The sequence below is a fragment of the Pantherophis guttatus genome, chromosome 4, assembly GCF_059756535.1.
Source record: "Pantherophis guttatus breed Tessera chromosome 4, ASM5975653v1, whole genome shotgun sequence".
NCBI classification, from domain to species: Eukaryota; Metazoa; Chordata; class Lepidosauria; order Squamata; family Colubridae; genus Pantherophis; species Pantherophis guttatus.
Window position 1 is genome coordinate 99,569,845 of NC_142066.1, and position 20,759 is coordinate 99,590,603.

The 20,759-nt window shown below is 41.5% G+C and overlaps 1 protein-coding gene across 1 annotated transcript in view; it reads right to left on the bottom strand.

Annotated features, from left to right (window-relative positions):
* LOC117656005 (prostatic acid phosphatase-like) overlaps window positions 1-4,039 on the bottom strand; it is a 118,584-nt gene extending 114,545 nt beyond the window's left edge. The window contains 2 exon segments of the mRNA XM_087893678.1: window positions 3,099-3,287; window positions 3,695-4,039. Of these exon segments, the coding sequence (XP_087749804.1) occupies window positions 3,099-3,287; window positions 3,695-4,039 (534 nt within the window).
* Window positions 4,040-20,759: the final 16,720 nt, after the last annotated feature.

The window sequence follows — 20,759 nt, forward strand, 5'->3', positions numbered from 1 at the left end:
CCTCAAGAAGCCTTCTGTGGACCCGGCCATTTTGGCAAACTATCGTCCGGTCTCCAACCTTCGCTTTGTTGCGAAGGTTGTGGAGAGTATGGTTGCGCGACAGCTCCCACAGTACCTGGATGAAACCGTCTATCTAGATCCATGCCAGTCCGGCTTCAGGCCTGGGTACAGCATGGAGACGGCATTGGTCGCATTGGTGGATGATCTCTGGAGGGCTCGGGACAGGGGTTGTTCCTCTGTTCTGGTCCTGTTAGACCTCTCAGCGGCTTTTGATACCATCGACCATGGTATCATGCTGTGCCGGCTGGAGGGATTGGGGGTGGGAGGCACCGTGTTGCGGTGGTTCTCCTCCTATCTCTCTGACCGGTTGCAGTCTGTGTTGGCAGGGGTGCCGCAAGGGTCGGTCCTCTCGCTGCTTCTGTTCAACATTTATGTGAAGCCGCTGGGTGAGATCATCCGTGGTTTTGGGGTGCGATGCCATCTGTATGCTGATGACACTCAGCTGTACATCTCCACCCCAGACCACCCCAATGATGCCCTCGAAGTGATGTCCCAGTGTCTGGAGGCCGTGCGGGTCTGGATGGGGAGGAACAGGCTTTGACTCAACCCTTCCAAGACCGAGTGGCTGTGGATGCTGGCGTCCCGGTATAGCCAGCTGATGCCATTGCTGGCTATTGGGGGCGAGTCACTGACCCCCACAGAGGGGGCTCGCAACTTGGGCGTCCTCCTGGACACACGGCTGTCTTTAGTTTAGTTTAGTTTATTTGATTTGTATACCGCCCTACTCCCGAAGGACTCAGGGTGGTGAACAGCCAACAACAAAATACATAAATATACAAAATTTTAAAACCCGATAAAATCAGATTAAATTATTTGGCCCAGACAAATTAAAATACCCCAATAATTTAAAAACAGATTAAAATTTACGTATTTAAAAAGGGAAGAGATCAGGCCAAGCCCGCTTGATGGAATAAAAAGGTCTTCACAGCACGGCGGAAGGAGCGCAGATCCGGGATCCTCCGTATCTCCGGGGGGAGCTCATTCCAGATGGTAGGTGCCCCCACAGAGAAGGCTCTCCCCCTAGGGGCCACCAGTCGACACTGTTTGGCTGACGGCACCCGGAGGAGTCCCTCTCTATGAGAGCGTACTGGCCGGTGGGAGGCTATTGGTGGTAGTAGGCGGTCCCGTAAATAACCAGGCCCTAAGCCATGGAGCGCTTTAAAGGTGGTAACCAAAACCTTGAAGCGCACCCGGAAGACCACCGGGAGCCAGTGCAGCTCGCGCAGGAGAGGTGTTACATGGGAGCGCCATGTCGCTCCCATTACCACCCGCGCGGCCACACTCTGCGCCAGTTGGAGCCTCCGGGTGCTCCTCAAGGGGAGCCCCATGTAGAGAGCATTACAATAGTCCAGGCGGGAGGTGACGAGGGCATGAGTGACCGTGCGTAACGAGTCCCGATCCAGAAAGGGATGCAACTGGCGAATCAGGCGGACCTGATAAAAAATCCTCCCGGTCACGGCCGTCAAGTGCTCTTCTAAAGACAGCCGTGAATCCAGGAGGATGCCCAAGTTGCGAGCCCTCTCCGTGGGGGCCCAATAGTCAGTGATGGCGTTAACTGGCTATATCGGGACGTCGGAAACCACAGCCACTCGGTCTTGGATGGGTTGAGCCTGAGCCTGTTCCTCCCCATCCAGATCCGTACGGCCTCCAGGCACGGGGACATCACTTCCAGGGCATCGTTGGGGTGATCCGGGGTGGAGATGTACAGCTGGGTGTCATCAGCGTACTGATGGTACTCTACCCCGAAACCACGGATGATCTCGCCCAGCGGCTTCACATAAATGTTGAACAGGAGAGGTGAGAGGACCGACCCTTGCGGCACCCCACATATGAGGGGCCTCGGGGTCGACCTCTGTCCCCCTGTCAACACAGACTGCGACCAGTCAGAGAGAAAGGAGGAGAACCACCGCAACACAGTGCCTCCCACCCCTAACTCTTCCAACCGGTGCAGCATGATACCATGGTCGATGGTATCAAAAGCCGCTGAGATATCTAACAGGACCAGGACAGAGGAGCACCCCCTGTCCCGAGCCCTCCAGAGATCATCAACCAACACGACCAATGCCGTTTCCGTGCTGTACCCGGGCTTGAAGCCTGACTGGAACGGATCCAGATACGTTAGAAGAGCATATGATGGCCGTGGTCAGGGGGGCTTTTTATCAGGTTCACCTGATACGCCAGTTGCGCCCCTTTCTGGATCGGGACTCCTTGTGCACAGTCACTCATGCCTTGGTTACGTCACGCCTGGACTACTGCAACGCTCTCTACATGGGGTTCCCCCTGAGGAACACCCGGAGGCTCCAGCTGGTGCAGAATGCGGCTGCGCGGGTGATTATGGGAGCGACATGGCGCTCCCACGTAACACCTCTCCTGCGCGAGCTGCATTGGCTCCTGGTGGTCTTCCAGGTGCGCTTTAAGGTGCTGGTTCTCATCTTTAAAGCGCTCCGTGGCTTAGGGCCAGGGTATTTGCGAGACTGCCTGCTGCTACCGATAACCTCCCATTGGCCAATACGCTCTCACAGAGAGGGCCTCCTCAGGGTGCCGTCGGTCAGGCAATGTCGGCTGGCGGCCCCCAAGGGGAGAGCCTTCTCTGTGGGGGCACACGCCCTGTGGAATGAGCTGCCTCCTGGAATACGATTGATCCCGGACCTCCGGACGTTCCGTAAAGCTCTGAAGACGTTTTTATTCCATCAAGCCTGCTTAGCCTAAATGGTTTTTAATTGGGATTTTAAATTTTATGGATTTGGGGGTTTTAAATTGGGAAGCTAGTGATTTAATTCTTTTTAATTATCTTAACTTTTGTATTTGTATGTTTTTTAATTTTGGCTGTTCACCGCCCTGAGTCCCTTCTGGGAGAAGGGCGGTATACAAATTAAATTAATAAATAAATAACTAAAATAAATTACTATGGGGGTCTCCCAACAGGCATGATCTACCGGCTCAAGGATTCCCTGGCCAATCAATTTATCCAATTCCTTATCAATTTTAGGTCTAGTTGCAAGGGGAACCCTACGGGGCTTAATTCAAATCGGTGCCACCTTGGGATCTAGGCTGAAAGAGATAGGTGTTCCTTTGTACTTGCCTAGGCTGCTGCCGAATACATCCTTGAACTCCTTCATGAGGTCTTTGGCACCATCATCTGCAATGGCGTTGATACCGGTCACTCTCATGCCCAGGGCCTCGAACCAGTCCAAGCTGAGCAGGCTTGTCAAAGGACCGGAAAACCCCTGAAATAAGATTTGGAATATTCCACTGCCCACAATGGGGATGTAGTTTCCTTGGTAGTCTTTAAGTTGTAATCGTTGTGGCCTCAAGTCTTTCTTCCTTATGCCCAGAATAATGTTCATCATGGTGTTCCACACAACAATGGTTAGGGACGATCCGGTGTCAATTTCCATCTCACACTCTGTCCCCTCAATCAATACTGTCACATGGATCTTTTTGGCCGACGAGCTGGTCTGTCGTATATTTGTCTGATATGCCTCTCTGTCAGCAGCTGGAGATTTCTCCCTGCGGTTCTGTTTCCACGGTCTCGGTTTCCTCTTTTCGGATGTTGCAGAGGCCACCGGTTGTTGTTTAGCTCTGAATGCAGATGGCATATTAGCACGGCAGACCCGAGCCAGATGTCCCTTACGGTCACACCTCTGGCACACAGCGTCCTTGTATCTGCATGTTGCTCTGGAATATGGCCCTGTGCACTCTGCACACAAGGGTTGTCTCCATTCTGTATCGGGGTAGGCTCTTTTCTCTTGTCATCTTGTAGCCAGTAGATGTCATTTTCGTCTTCCGATGACTTGATCATCTCGGTGCTCTCTTGATGCACTGTGGCGGTTTGGCACGAAGTCGGCACGTTTCCTGCTCTTTGCAGGGCAGCGGTTGATTTCTGCAAGTTCTCTGCCGCTCTGGCCTTGTCTAAGGCCGTCTGTAAAGTGAGGGCCAGCTTGGCTAACAACCACCATTGTAGGCTAGCATCCTTCATCCCACCTATGAGTTGCTCTAACAGCACATCATCCAGTTCTCAGAACTCACAGTATGTGGCAGCTTTTCTAAGTGCCGCTACATACTGGTTCACGGACTTGCCTTCTTCCTGCATTCTGCGGTGAAATTCACTCTGCCGTACAAACTTCAACTGCACTGGGGCATAATGCACCCATAGTGTGTTCTGTAGTGTGGCCCACAGTACCGCTTGAACCGTGACTGGTTTGACGAGTGCCTTGGCCGTATCGAACACGTCCATACCGCAATAACTGAGGAACAGTGCTCGTTTGCGGTTATTGGACAGTCCCAGGAAATTGTTCACTTCCATGAAGCATTCAAAATGATTCATATAGGAGTCCCAATTGTTGGTGGCTGGGTTGAACGGAGCCGGTGGGGCATACGTGGTCATCATGCTGGCAGACGGTGATTCTGCAGAACAGCGAGCGATGCCAGTTGTTCCCTACTCCGCTGGGTTTCTGGTCTATGAGTCCCTATTCTTCCGATCCCACCTTCATCACGTTAGATTCGATGATGGAAGAGACGGACACAGCTTCTTTAGTGACAACAGCTCTTTATTAGTAGACCAGTGCAACCCAACAACCTGCTTGTCTGGCAGTGTCCTCTTTTATAGAGGGCTGCCAGACAGCTTAACCAATGAGCTTCAAATATTTTCCTGCCATTTTGGAGGACCTGAGTGAAGCCCATGACTCATCCCTTATATGGTCATATCACTTCCTATGATACATAACATTATACTATATTACACCGGTATGAACATGTTGCACGTTGCACTGGCCCTGCAAGTCTATCATATTAAAACTAATTGTGGTGTTATGTAGCATTCAGAAGTCTGACGGCTCAGGTCTATCTTGTCTATCTTCCCAAGGACCTGGGATAAGCAGATATTGTTTGATGGTATTAAAGGTATGGTCACAGGATGTAAGCTCTTCCAAATAAAGTTTGGTTTGCCTTGACTAACAAACTATTGGCCAATTGCAAAATGCATATTTATTTATTTATTTATTTATTTATTTATTTATTTATTTATTTATTTATATTTATTTAAAAGCTATATAAGTAGTGGTTTTATACCAATAAAAATGCATTAATCTTTAAAGTAGAAATGTAACAACAAATAAGAGGAAACAGAAAAAATGCAATTTGTAGAAATGAAATTGTGTACATTGTTATTTATATGTATATATGTAAATAAATCAATATTAGACTTGTATGTATAAAGGATAAATTGAAATAAGGGAGAAAAATGGATAAGTAAGAAATGTTTAACTGTTGGAAAGAAACTATTGTTTAAAGAGTCTTTTTTGTTTTTTTAAAAAATGTATTAATCTGCATTTAATAATATCCAATAGTTAGTCACTTTTTGCTGAAGCATTTTGAAAAAGACAACAAAGATAAGCTATATCCTACTGCTAAAATTAATTTAAATATAAGGTTGTCTTCAGCTAACATAATAGATATTAAACCTGGGTAAAAAATATAGTATTTGCATTCATATTTTATGTTATGTCAAAATTAATAACCATATTACCACTTTAAAACATAACCTTGTTCATACACCATGCTAATGCAATGATTATGGTCCCATAAAATACTGAACTACAAAGTATTGAACCCCATTTTTTAAAATCTACAGTGTTGTGCAAAACATGTTAATGTTTTAATGTTTTTCTGGAGAAGTATTCACTACATAATAAACAACTTTGTATTGTTTATTAATTCAATTGTATTGAAGATTATAATAACTAATACAAAGCAAAAATATATAAAACAATAGAGAAATTGCAGAAAAATAAAATAAAAATAGAAAAGAAAGAGAAAGATATACTAATGATTATAAACCACACTTCATATGTAAAAAGACTATATAAAGAAGTAATATCCCACCTACATTATGACAAGTATAAACAACTTTAGTAACTTAGTACTGCTTCTTAAAATACAAAATTGCTCTCTTTTACTCAAATTCCATCTCTTATTTATAAACAAATTAATAAAGCCTAATCATTTCAGTCCTAATGTCAGCAAATGTTTATTAAGGGTTACCATGTCTGGATAAAAATCTATATTAATTAATAGATTTTATTTTATTCTTTTATCAGACCATTTAATACTACAATCGCAATTGTAAATTACAATATGCAATTGCAATCAGCTGGATGCTGGCCAGCATTATAAAAATCAGTAATTTTTTTCTGATTTTTTTTTATAATTCCTACATAGAAACTACTCCCTGACACTAGCTTGACTACTTAATCAATTTTTTGATAGATATTTGGTTAATTTAATTTCATTAACCATTAATCAAGAACAAGGAACCAATTCATTCCATGTCTTAGATTTTTGCCCTTGTTTCTACTTGTTCAAGACCAAGATCCACTGGTTTGGACTTATCCTTGGACTATTGCTTACAACAAATATTACTATTATCACCTTTCCACCCATAGTCCTACTAATAGTGCTATCTGGTAAATTGCAGCTGTTCTCTCCTTTAATTTGTGTTAACATCTCAGTAAGCAAGTTGGTACATATATGCTTAATTAAAGATGCAAGGAGGTTGGCTATTATCACAAATAGCTTTTTAAGTTTGTATGTCACATCTTCTGCCAACTGTACCATCCTGCCTTTCCTGTATTACCAAAGTATGTGCTCATATAATCGTGGTAATAAAATTTCTCAATAAGAATTATTGTGTTTTTTGCATTCAGTATTATCCAATGTAATGTTAAGATGGATGTTGTTATGTTTAAGGCAATAGAATATTTAATTGATTGTTTTAAGATGAAGATAAATAGCCTTTGTTAACTTTCAGTCCCACCATTCTACTACCATGTGAGCTTCTAAAGTCACTGATAGGTAGAACAATTTAAAAATGGTTGAAATAGTTATATCATTTTAGCTGGTCAGTCATTATGTATTTAGATTTATCTTCAGATAAGGATAAGAAAGCTTTCAGGAAATCTTACAACAGAAACTTGGGATCCCCTTTTGTTATATTTCTCTGATTAGATAATTATTAGATCTTTAATATACAGAAAGTGTTAATATAAAGATAATATATGTATGTTTGCCTATAGGTGTTTATTAGCTTTTTAATGTCTATATAGTGTTGTAATTTTAAATGATGCTGAACAACACTAACTGATGTTCTGGCACTAGAAGAATGAGTTATAAATTTCTAGGTTAAAAGAAAAAGTAGCCAGAAAGGAATTAGACTGCAGTTTTGTAGGCATACTTTTGATTAAGTCTCATAACATTTCATGGCAAGTCAAACTATTAATTCGCATACATACATGATTACAGCTATGGAAGAGTAACAAAATTCTTTTGCATACAAACTACTTGTTCTAGCACTGTTATTGAAAGCCTGGGACCCCAAGTTTCATCTTTGGGGCCCCAAACTTCATCTTTAAATGCACTCATTTTAAAGAAACCTGTTTTTCAGCACAGTACACAAGCTGTTCTAAGATGAACAATATTATTTGTACACATGCTATTTTAATGATGATAAGAAATATTAACCGGTCATTGTACTGCTGTTTTGAATTTCCTGTATAATAAAAAAATGAAAATAGAACATTGGTCTTGCTCAGGGCTCTTCCTGGTCCCTTTGCTTCTGATCAGAAATAAAGTGACAAATTTCCACTTTCCTTAACCCTGCTTATTGATTGGCCTTCATGTCAGTAAATGAACTACAAATTGACGATTGGCCATCATTATGAGCCTGTCCCTATTTTTAAGCAGAGTAAAAGTTTGCAAGAATACACCAATTTATTTATAATACGTAGCATGTGAATGCAATGCTTTTTGCCTATTAGTCTTGATATTTTTCATTTTGGTATGTTTATAATTATTTTCCTAGGCCAGGATATACAAGTAATCCTCGACGTATGACCACATTTGGGCCCAAATTTTTTGTTAAATGAGACATTTGTTACATGAGTTTTGCCCATTTTACAATATTTCTTGACATACTTGTTAAGTGAATTACTGCAATTCATAAGTTGGCTATCTGTTTGTTAAGTGAAACTGGCTTCCCCAATAACTTTGCTTGTGAGAAGGTCACAAAAGGTGATCACATGGGACAGAGCAAAGGTCATAAATATGAACCAGTTGCCAAGCATTTCAGTTTTGATCACATGATCATGGGGAAGCTGCAAAGGTCATAACTGTGAAAAATGGTCATAGATCACATTTTTCAGTGCCGTTGTAACTTTGAAGGTCGAGGACTACCTGTATATGATTACCCCCTCATTCTCATCTATTGATGACATTCCATAAAACTGAGGTTTGTCACACCACCAGTTTTTTTGCTAATAATTTCCAACAACTTACAGTCCAATTTACAATTTCTCCATATTTTTTCATCATATACAGTATAGATCAGATTGATGTTTCAGTTTGATGTTAGCTATATGCCACAGAAAGCATCTCAAATCATTATTGCATACTGAAAATCACCCTCTCGGTACTTGTTATTTTTGTTGCAAACTGGCCAAATTCCCCCAGAGCATTTATAGCTGGATTAAATAACAGCTGTTTCCGTTGTTTTCCTTTCTAGACCTTTTTCTCTACAAACAATCCATGCATTTGTGAAATTCTCTGTTTGCAAAACTTTACTTCCAACAGGTTGCTAGTGAGTATTTGCAAAGTCTTTTTAAAAAACTGTTAATAAATCAGTTGAGAAGCCTCGATAATTTTCTGCCCACCAAGAGTCAAATTTGGGTCTGCAGATGGCATTCCAACAGTTACTAAAAACATTGCATGGCAGCAAATATTGGGACCATAATGAACTACAGCTGTAGAATTAAATTCAAGGGCATTCATCATACCTTGCTTAGATGACAATATGATCTACTAGGTAGGAAATATGACAAACAAAAATATGACAAACAGACCATTAAATTGCATTTGAAAACCAGGGCAACTTACACAGCAATGGTAATCATGGGGCACCCAAAACTGCATTATGGATCAATTGTAGCTTTTGGATAGTCTTCATGGGTGTTGCAGCTAATCCACAATGGAAGTGAACTAAGGCATTAGGGAGTGTGAACAAGCCTGATCTGTGAGGGACAATTCACAATCACTCTGAAGTAATCAACTTCATTGTCATGCTGCTCCAATGTGAGCCATGCTTCTGATTTCAGATTTGGAGAAATCTCTTATGAACTGCATACAGAATTAGAATAAGAAATTTGTGATTTTTTCAGCTGACCTTATTGTGCTTTCACAAATGCCAGAGCAGAATAGAGATTATTGTGCATTACCATCCTTCTGCTTAGGATGATGAGCATGCTGAAGATGCAGCACCTACCTTTGAAGCATCAAAGCAGCAGACATTAGTGCTATTACTTCTTATTGCTTCTTCCTCACCTTCAGATACTCTTTTTGTTCTCATGGACACATAGCTGAGTAATGAAGTACAGGTAGTTCTTGAGCCCAAAATTTCTGCTGCTAAGTGAGACAGTTGTTAAATGAATTTTGCCCCATTTTACAACCTTTCTTGCCATAGTTGTCAAAGGAATCACTGCAGTTATTAAGGTAATAACACAATTGTTAAATGAATCTGGTTTACCCTTTGACTTTGCTTGTCAGAAGGTTCCAAAAAGTGATCACGTGAACTTGGGACACTGCAACCATCATAATGAGTCAGTTGCCAAGGGTCTAAATTTTGATTATGTGACCATGGAGATGCTACAATGGCTGTAAATGTGAAAAATGGTCATTTTTCAGTGCCGTTGTAATTTTGAATGATCACTAAATGAGCTGTTGTAAATCAAGAACTTCCTGTACTTGTAAGGTCCTATTTAGTGCAACAGATCATCACTACTGTCTCCAAATATCCATCTGTGGCTAATAGAAGTGGGTGTGTGGGTGTAATGTGTAAATATGTGAGTAAATAATAAAAGCAGCTACTTCATCCAGTTACTTTTCAGTATTATACAGAAATATAATTATACAGAAATATTGATTATACACAAAAAAGTAGAAAACAGAATTTCTCATATTATTAGTCTCTTATATTGCTTGACAAGCCACTGGAAACTTGGTAGATATCTTTTCTGTTACTGTGCACTTACGTATGTGCCAAATGCAACATCTTTTCTTATCTGACATATCTTATTTAATGGCATCATTGATTTCCTACTTAACAAATATATTCTTTTGGGGATGTTGTTTACATTTCATGACTAGCCATTTTCACTACCTATGAGCTTCTTACACTTGAAAGCCATAAAACATTTAACTCTTTGTAGGCTGAGGCTGACCCTTATTGTACTTCTAGGGATTATGGACAGCTCTTCAATGAAGATGGAAAAATCCCATGATATAGGAGAAAATCTTTTAAGGTAACATACTATAGGACACTGGATTTCATCATATCTGCTTGAATATTACACAAAACAGCCACAATGATAAAACACAAGCCTGAACAAACTGCACCTGTTTCATAACCTTACAAAGGAAGAAAAATTGTACTGTACACATCTTGATATGTCCAGGATCACAGATTACTCATGCCAGGCTCATTTTAAATTAAACCATGTATATTTATAAACTCATTCCCTTTCCCATACTTACTAAAATCACAAATTTCAACTCCCGTCCTAATGTCAATTGGAGAAGAGAAACAATGAAGGCCAGCAGAACAAAGTGCAGATTCTTGGAGCTTCTTGCTAGACTTGTTTCTTCCATTCTGCTAGCAGATATGTAAATGCTTTGTCACCAGAACACATACTTTTTAAGGAATATTAAAGGGTGGATACCTAGCAGATAATTAAAAGAGGAAGTGACAATTACATATATTGATCTATTTCTTAATTTAGGATTTTTTTTTAGCAACTTTAGCTCTAGAAAATGAAAGATATGTGATTGGTGAAATCAGATTTCTTTTCAAAACAAATTCAACTTCTATATAATACAGAGAGATGAACGTACTTACACATTGCAATACATAATGTAGTTAATTTGATTTAGCATGTTTGTAAAATATGAGGTTTAGTATGTAAGTCTTTTCATCAGTAATTAAACTTAAGACAATGTATGAACCAGGTTCTCCATTGACAGTCTATTAGGACTTTGTGAAAGTTTAAGAGGGCTTTACTTTGATGATTATTTCAGCAAAATTTTAAAAAAAACACATGAAGTATTCCTTTTGAGAAGATCAGGAACCTTACACAACCTTCTCAAAAGTTGTCAAACTTCCCAAAGGACTTTTTGTATATGCATGGAAGTCATTTTACTTAAGGTGAAGTGATTGAGTAAATTACTTCCATTTTGGCCCTCACAACGCTGAGACATTAACTCTAGATCAAATGTGCCCATTGCCCATTGTAATACTATCAACCATTCTAATTCATAGTAACATAAATTAAAGCGGTAATATCTCTGGAATGAAATTCTTTGGAACTAAATTGGCTAAGGCAACACACATATCTACTGTATAACATTTAATGTTAATAATGTTTTAATAATTAAAAATAATAATAGTGAAATGCAAAACAAATCACAACATTGACATACAGGAAAAAAAGCAAATAGTAATTATACAGTGAAGAATGAAAACTTCTATGAAAATAAACTAAGCATGACAAAAAACCCAATTAACAGAAAAAAGTTTCACACAATTATGGATAATAATTTAAAGCTAATTTCATTCAGAAGTTTGCCATAAATCTGGATCATATAGTATATAGTACATTATCCTGATTCTCATAACATGGATTTTTTTTTATATAAAATCTTGGATCCATTCCTTAAAGTAAAGAAAGTAAGTTTTTCTCCAGTTGTATAAATATATCATCTTTTCCAAGTACCAGAACCAGTAGTGCTTTTCATGATATGACAAATTCTATTTTTAGATATATGTTTTGACATCACATTGAGATCCTTAATTAGAAGATTTCCTCCCAAAATTGGACTGACATATGCAATGCTTTGAAATCAAAACAAGGTTATAATTGCACAAGAATTTACTTTCCTCAGGAAATTTAATTGTTGATTTCCATTCAAGTGCTACATCTGTCAAAGAATCTAAAATAGCAGGTACATCGCAGACTGCTACAGCATCCAAACCATTACTGTTTAATTAATACATTTCAATTGTAAATATTTCCAAGATATTATGAATGTAATATTCAACACATACTGTACCATCTTAAAATCTTTAAAACATTAGAAATTAACCAATTTAAAGGATGGATTTCTTGTTTAACCCAAGGATTTCAATAAAACATCTTTCCTGCTATTTTTAAATGTGCGTTATTCTACAATTTCTGTTTTTCATGAGATTTGGGTTCAATATTGTTTATCGAATAATAAACAAATGTGCTTGTCAGCATGAAATGTGCTTGCAAAGCATGAAAAGAAGATCCTGGGATAGTATAGTTGGAGTTTAAAAGAAGAAGTCAAAGAACTACATTCATGCTCCCTAAATATTCCTAAAGAGTAGAAAAATCATAAGATGTTTTTAAAAAATTGTTAAAATATGTGAAATCATTGCGAATAAACTACAAGATGCAGCATGTAGGTAAAAATATATTATAATCATGGAAGTTCTAGTTATGTATTAGGCACAAAGCCAGTCGTTTTCTAGGAAGGAGGCAACATTAAACCATTTCTAAAAACTTGCCCAGAAAACTACAGTGTCTTGTCCAGGCAGTCCCTGGGAATCAGATACAATTGAAAGGAAGAATAGAAAGAGAAAGAGAGAATTAAAAGACTGGTAACCATCCAGAGTTATCAAAATGAACTAGAAGGCTCAGCAATGTTCCAGATATACTTGATACTTCTTTTTTTCAGGTCAAAGAACTGTTTTAGTAAGTCAGCAACTGATGTTGCATTTAAACTCTGAAGCGTATTTTTGGAATAAAAACTGAATGGTTGTATAGCTACTGGATGAAACCTCTTAGGGCTACTTAATAGAAAGAAACCAGGAAATATAAGCCCTTTTGGGTTGGCCTTCTTTAATTACTTGAAACTAATAGACCTGGGTTTACTTTGTCAGTAATTATTTTGCTGGTAATTAGATTGTGAGCTGTGAGGAACCTAGAATGTTGCTTTCAACTAATTCTGCTTTCCCCCCCAAAAAAATTAATATACAATAATTTTTCTATCATGGTGTAACATCACCAAAATATCCATATATATATATATATATCAATAATCAGAGAGTAAAATTAGAAAATATTTGCAAATTCTTATATACAAATTTACATTTCCCATACTTATAAATTACCATAATTATACCATCGTCTATAATTGTAATCCAACATTATCCTTTGTCTCTCTCCCATCATTTCTGGATCCAATCATACCACATATTCCAACTACCATAAAAGTCTGAATCTCTTTTACCCTTGATCAGTTTTGTAAGTCTATCGGACTCCGCACATTCCATGATTTTATATATTATTTTTGAGTCGTTGGTAAGTCCTCATTCTTCCATTCTTGTGCGAATGCCAGTCTCCCTGCAGTGATTATGTGCAGCATCAAATACCATTTAGTCATTCCAATATTTACGGGTCTAACCCCCAATAAGAAGGTTTCCGGTTTCAGTTCCACTCTACAGTGTATAATTTCAAGCAACCATCGTCGTATTTTCATCCAATATTTAGCTGCTGGGGCATATCCACCATTGGTGGAAGTAAGTTCCATTGCTATGCCCACATTTCCAGCACTGTGAAGATGTCCCGGGGAACATTTTAGCTAATCTTGCTGGAGGTAGGTGCCATCAATAAACCATCTTGTAAATATTCTCTTTATAAGAGGATGCCATAGTTAATTTTAAGTTTTTAAACCAAATCTCCTCCCAGTTTTGAAAATCCAATGAGTAACCCATATTTTGCCCCCAGGCAATCATGGAGTCTTTAACGACATCCTCCCCCACTTTCAATGATAATAGATAAGAATAGCATTTCGATAAAACTTTCCTGTCATTACCTAATAAGATTTTATCCAATTCTTGTTTTCCATAATATATCCCTTCACTCTCCTTATCTTTCTTCCACCTTGAGTGTATTTCGGTGTAGGCCCACCAGTCTATGTTACACCCCTCTGACCTCAGTTGTTACCGTGTCTTCAATCTGCCCTGAATATCCAAAATACCTTCATAGGTCAAGACCTTCTCTCCTTTATATAACTTCGGGTATACCAGGGCCTCATGAGTCAAGATCCAACATAGTATCTTCGAATACAACTTTCTCCTAAGTCTTTCCCAGGTATCCCCTAGGATCTTACGTAAATAATGATTCCGAAAATACCTCAGTCAGGCTGACTGTCCTGGCCATAAAAAGTGGTGCCAACCATGTTGAAGGCCATGGCCTTCTACCGCCAATAGCCGCCTCATTTTCAGGGCGATCCAATCCTTTACCCATATCAGAATGGCTGCCTGATGGTAAAGCTCTCAATTTGGAAGTCCAAATCCCCATCTAAGTCTAGGTTCCTGCATCATCCTGAGCTTAATCCTTAATTTTTTATTTTGCCAAATAAATTTAGAAATAACTCTGTTCAAGGTGTTAAAGAATTCCCTATCCAGACTTACCGGGACAGTTTGGAACAAAAACAGCCATTTGGGGAGAATGTACATTTTGATGGCAGCTATCCTTCCCATAAGTGATAGCTTTAAATTTTTCCACCTCTCCAGATCTCTAACTGTCTGATTATAAAGGGGAACATAATTATCCTCCTTTACCGAAGAACACCTTGCGGTCAACCAAATTCCCAAATATTTTATTTTATTAGTTATCTGCATGCCCAGGAGTCCTTCCAACTGACATCTCTGCCTCTCTGTCATGTTTTTAGCTAATATTTTCATTTTTTCCTTGTTAATTAATAATCCTGCTACTCTCCCAAAATCCCTCAATACCTGTAATAGCTTTGGTCCTAATTCTGATGGCTCCTCCAGTATGAAGACTAGATCATCCGCGTATACCTGAACTTTCACCTCCTCATGCCTAACTCTTATTCCTCTTATTTCCGTGTTTCTCCTAACCTCCCTAAGCAATGGTTCTAGTGTTAGCACAAATAATAGCGGGGAGAGTGGACATCCCTGCCATGTACCCCTACCAATCCAAATCTTCTCTGTTTCCTCTCCATTGATTAATACTTTTGCTGTCTATTCATGGTAGATTGCATGCAATGCTCCCATGAACCTCTCCCCGAAATCCATATATTTCAACTGGGAAATCATGAAGTCCCAGCTCACTCTGTCAAACGCCTTTTGGGTGTTGACAAAAATCATGGATAATTGTTTGTCCGGACAATTTTCATAATACTCTAAAACATTCATCACCATTCTTATATTATCACGTAGCTGTCGGTTGGGCAGGAATCCATTCTGATCTGAGTGTATAAATTGGTTAAGGAATCATCCAAGTCTCGTGGCCAGAAGTGCTGTAAATATTTTATAGTCCAAATTAAGCAATGAAATTAGTCTGTAATTTTTAATAAGTGTCAAATCAGTGCCAATAGATATATAGGCCTCTGACCAAGATGTTGGTATCTAGGAATCTTTCATCATCCTGCTAAATAATTCCACCATGTGCTTACCCAGCACCTCAAAACCATCTTGTACAATTCTATAGGTAGTCCATCCATCCCTGGTGTCTTCCCATTCGCTTGTTTTCCCATAATCAATTCTACCTCACCCTCGGTAATTTCTGCATTAAAGAATTGTTTAATTGTCCCAGTGATTTTTGGCAAATCTGTGTTCTCTAAATATGTCCAAATATCTTGCTCCCTTTCTTCACCCCTTTTATACAGCTGAGTAAAAAATTCTTGCACCACCCTTCTCTTACCTTCCATGTTAACATGCAACCTTCCAGCCTGATCTTTTAGCCCCTCTATTCTTCGATTTTCTCTCTCCTTTCTTAGACGGTAGGCTAACCACCTCCCTGGCTTGTTGGCGTTCTCCAAATGATTTTGCTTTGCCCATTTTATTTTATTGGCTAGCTCTTCCTGATCCAACAGCCTAATTTGATGTTGCCAAAAATTCCTCTCTTCTATACAATTTCCAGTTTCCTGACCCCTTTGCATTGCCTCTTCGGCTTTTTGTAAGCTGTTCAGGAAGGCTTCCCTCTGCTTTCTTTGGGCCTTATGTTTGCCAGCCAAATATTTAATCGCCAATCCCCTCATCACTGCTTTGGCTGTGTCCCAAGTATTATATATTGAGGTGTCTTCCTTTTTATTTTCATTAAAAAAAAGCCGCATCTCTTTCTTGAACATATTTATAAATTCTTCCTTTTTCAAAATCCCTACATTCATTCTCCATCTATTCCTTCTTTGGCCCAATATTTTCCAGGTCAACATTAAAGGGTTATGGTCAGCCCATTCATTAATGCCAATTTCTACCTCTGAGGTTATCTCATTCAAGTCAGGTGACATCCAGATCATAACTAATTCTGCTTTTAAACGAGAATTTGACTCATTTTTTTTGTACTGCACAAATCCAGATGATCACAAGATACAGGAAAGTAAGACAGAAAAATGTAATATTGGACAAGAGACACTTTGCAGACTATGTTAGATTGTAAAATCAAACATGGGGAACATACAGCAATGACAAAATTTAAGAGTATGTATCCAGAACAGAGGTTTGATTAAATTTAAGGAAGAATGGCTTTCCTATATCATACAACAAACTCAGATACTTAAGAGTATGGATTTTAATAGAGAAACATTTAATGTAAAAGTAGAATGGACGTTGACTTACCTGAACATCCCTTCTATGCGCGCTGCTCGTCTGAGCTCCAGTTTGTTCACGAAGGCGTAGAGTAACCAGTGTAGAGAAAGAGGCCACCCGGCTCAAGAGACCGCAGCCGAAGGGTGGGTTGGATTCTCCAGCAGCGTGCATAGAAGGGATGTTCAGGTATGTCAATGTCCGTTCTCCAGCATGCTGCTTGGAGAATCCAAAGCATGGGATATACCCAAGCTAGAGAGATGACAGGAGGGCGGCTGCGTGGTCCCGGGTGGTAGAAGAGGAATGAACCGACTGCAGCACACGCTGTCCAAAGGATGCTGAGGCAAATGAGTCAATCTTGTAATGTCGGATAAACGGTGTCAAGAAAGTCCAGGTTGCAGCCCTGCAGATATCCGCAATGGAAGCCTGGGTGGCCCAGGCAGTGGTAATAGCTGCACTCCTCATCGAATGAGGCAAAATTCTCCCCGGCAAGGGGCTCTTCTGAAGTGTATAGGCTGTTGCAATGCACACCTTAAGCCAGCGTCGGATGGTGGAAACCTTCTTGCCCAACGTTGAGGGATGGAAGGAGAGGAATAAGGCCTCCGATTTGCGGAAGTGTCATGCCATTGCTGTTCCAGATGATTTGGGTCCGGGCAAAAATCTGGTAGAACTAGTTCCTGGGCCTGATGATAATAGGAGTTTACCTTGGGCAGAAAGGAGGGATCCATCCGCAGGACCACCCTGTTCGAATGGAAGATGCAAAGATCTTTCCGCACTGAAAGCGCTGCAAGCTCTGAAATCCTTCTGGCTGAAGTGATTGCCACTAGGAAGGCGACCTTGAGGGTGAAAAATTTAAGACTAATGTTCCCAAGGGGCTCAAATGGGGGTGGCATGAGTGCCTTCAGTATGAAGGAAAGGTCCCATGTTGGGTACTGATCGATGACAGCCGGTTGGAGGTTGGGTGCCTCTCTCAAAAAATTCCGAGGATGTTGAGTTAATGGGTGATCCTTGCCATCAGACAAGACAGTGTGCAAGGCTGCCACTTGCTGTTTAAGAGTGTTAGGCGCTAGACCTTTGTCCAAACTGTCTTGCAAATATTCTAGTACCTCTGAGATGGACGCCGAAGTCGGGTCGAGATGCATCATCGAACACCAGGATCAGAACGACTGCCAGGTGGTGTTTTAAATGAGGTTCATAGATGCATGTCTGGAAACCTGTATAGTGTGTATTACGCGCCCTGAGAGATTGTCCTTCCTCAGGAGGTTCCTCTCAAGTGCCAGATGGTCAACTGGAGCCACTGAGGCTCTGGATACAGAATGACCCCCTGGCTGAGAGTGATCCGGTCCCTGGGAATCTGCCAGGGGTGGTCCACAGACAGGTTCACAAGATCCGCATACCAAGGATGACGCGGCCAATGCGGGGCAACCAGGAGTAGTTCCGCCTTTTCTGCCAACATCTTGTGAATCACTCTTGGGATGAGTGGGAGAGGAGGGAATGCGTAGAGTAAGCCTGGAGGCCAAGCGCAGCGAAGAGTGTCGCAGCCTTCGGCTCCTGGACACGGGAACCAGGCGAAGAACTGTGGCAGCTGGGCATTCAAGGGATGTGCAAAGAGGTCCACAATTGGGTGACTGAACCTCGGCAACAACTCCTGGAAGAGTGAAGGATGAAGACGCCATTCTGCCTGATCTATTTAATTTTTCATTTTTTCATTTTATTAAATTTGTATACCGCCCTACTCCCGAAGGACTCAGGGCGGTGAACAGGCACAAAATAAAACACATGAATACAAAAGTTAAAAAACATAATTAAAACCAAATTAAATAATTTTTGCCCGAGACAATTAAAATCCCCAATGATTTAAAACGAATTAAAATTTCAATTTAAAATTTAAAAGAAGGGGAGAAAATTAGGCCAGGCCGGCCTGCTGGAATAGGAGTGTCTTAAAAGCACGGCGGAAAGTGTGCAGATCCGGGATCCTCCGTATCTCCGGGGGGAGCTCGTTCCAGATAGTAGGTGCCCCCACAGAGAAGGCCCTCCCCCTAGGGGCCGCCAGTCGACATTGTTTGGCTGACGGCACCTGGAGGAACCCCTCTCTATGAGAGCGTACCGGCCGGTGGGAGGCTGTTTGTGGTAGTAGGTGGTCCCGTAAGTAGCAAGGTCCTAAGCCATGGAGTGCTCTAAAGGTGGTAACCAAAACCTTGAAGCGCACCTGGAAGACCACCGGGAGCCAGTGCAGCTCGCGCAGGAGAGGTGTCACACGGGAGCGCCATGTTGCTCCCATAATCGTGCAGCCGCACTCTGCGCCAGTTGGAGCCTCTGGGTGCTCCTCAAGGGGAGCCCCATGTAGAGAGCGTTACAATAGTCCAGGCGGGAGGTGACGAGGGCATGAGTGACTGTGTGTAGGGAGTCCCGATCCAGAAAGGGATGCAACTGGTGAATCAGGCGAACCTGATGAAAGATCCTCCCGGTCACGGCCGTCAAGTGCTCTTCTAAAGACAGCCGTGAATCCAGGAGGACGCCCAAGTTGCGAGCCCTCTCCGTGGGGGCCAGCGATTCGCCCCCAATAGTCAGCGATGGCATCAACTGACTATATCGGGACGTCGGAAACCACAGCCACTCGGTCTTGGATGGGTTGAGCCTGAGCCTGTTCCTCCCCATCCAGATCTTCATGGCCTCCAGACACCGAGACATCACTTCAAGGGTCTATTTGAGTCCTGCTTAGCCAATCTGCTTGGACGTTGGCTGAACTGGAGATATGTTCCACTTTCATCCAAGTGTGTGTTTCTCCGCCCAAGTCAGCATCTTCGTAGACTCGGCCATGAGGGCTTTGGGCCAAGTGCCGCTTTCCCGGTTCACATGTGCCTTTGTTGTTACATTGTCTGTGAGAACAAGCACATGCTGCCCTGTCACTGCTGAGTGAAAATGGCGCAGGGCCAGATGAACTGCCCGCAGCTCCAACCAGTTGATGTCGTTTTTTAGATCCTGTGGAGACCAACGACTCTGGGTGACGTTTGTCTGCAGATGGGCACCCCAGCCGAACATGCTCGCATCCGTTGTGATAGTAACTTGGTTGGGTTCCTGAAAACAACCTTTCTCTATGGCCATCGACACCCACCAGCGAAGGGACAGGTGGACAGTCGCCGGGAGAAATACTTTGGCTTTGGAGTTGGCACGGCAAGACCTCTGGTATGGTAGAAGGTACCACTGTAACAGGCAGTCATGCAACCGAGCCCACGGCACAATTGCAATGCATGAGATCAGTTTCCCAAGTAATTGGGACAACAGGATCAGAGGAACTGACTTGAGTGTCAATATCTGTCTCACCAGTGTCCACCATTCTCATACTGAGAATCCTGTCGGGAGACAGAAACATATAGGCTGATGGAGTCTATCACTGCCCCCAGGTGCAGGATGCAGGTGGTAGGTAGTAAATGGCTTTTCTCCAAATTCAGGGAGAACCTGTGCTGTTGCAGGACCCGGACTACCATATGTAGATTGTCCATAGCTTGCTCCTGTGTGGATGACAGAATTAGTATGTCGTCCAAGAACACAGCACTCTGATGGGCATCAGTCTGAGGGAGGTGGCTACCGTTGCCAACAATTTCATGAAGGTCCTGGGGGCCAATGACAGGCCAAATCGCATGGCCTGATATTGGAAATGACGATTGGAGTACGTGAACCGCAGAAACCTCCAATGAGATGGTCAAATTGGGACATGCAGATAAGCCTGTTTGAGATCTATCGACCTCATAAGGTCCCCCGTTCGAATGCACCCCAAAATTGATTAGAGGGACTGCATCTTGAATTGGTGGTACATAATGAATTTCTTTAAAGCCTAGAGATCCAATATTCTCCTCCAGCCCCTGGAACTTTTTGGCACTAGAAAAAGGAGTGAGTAGAAGCCAATGCCATGTTGTTCTATAGGTACAGGTTCGATGGCGCAGATGTCTAGTAGATGTTGAATCTCTGCGTCCATCAATTGCCTCTTTTCTGGATTGCTCGAGACCGGGCATGAGATGAA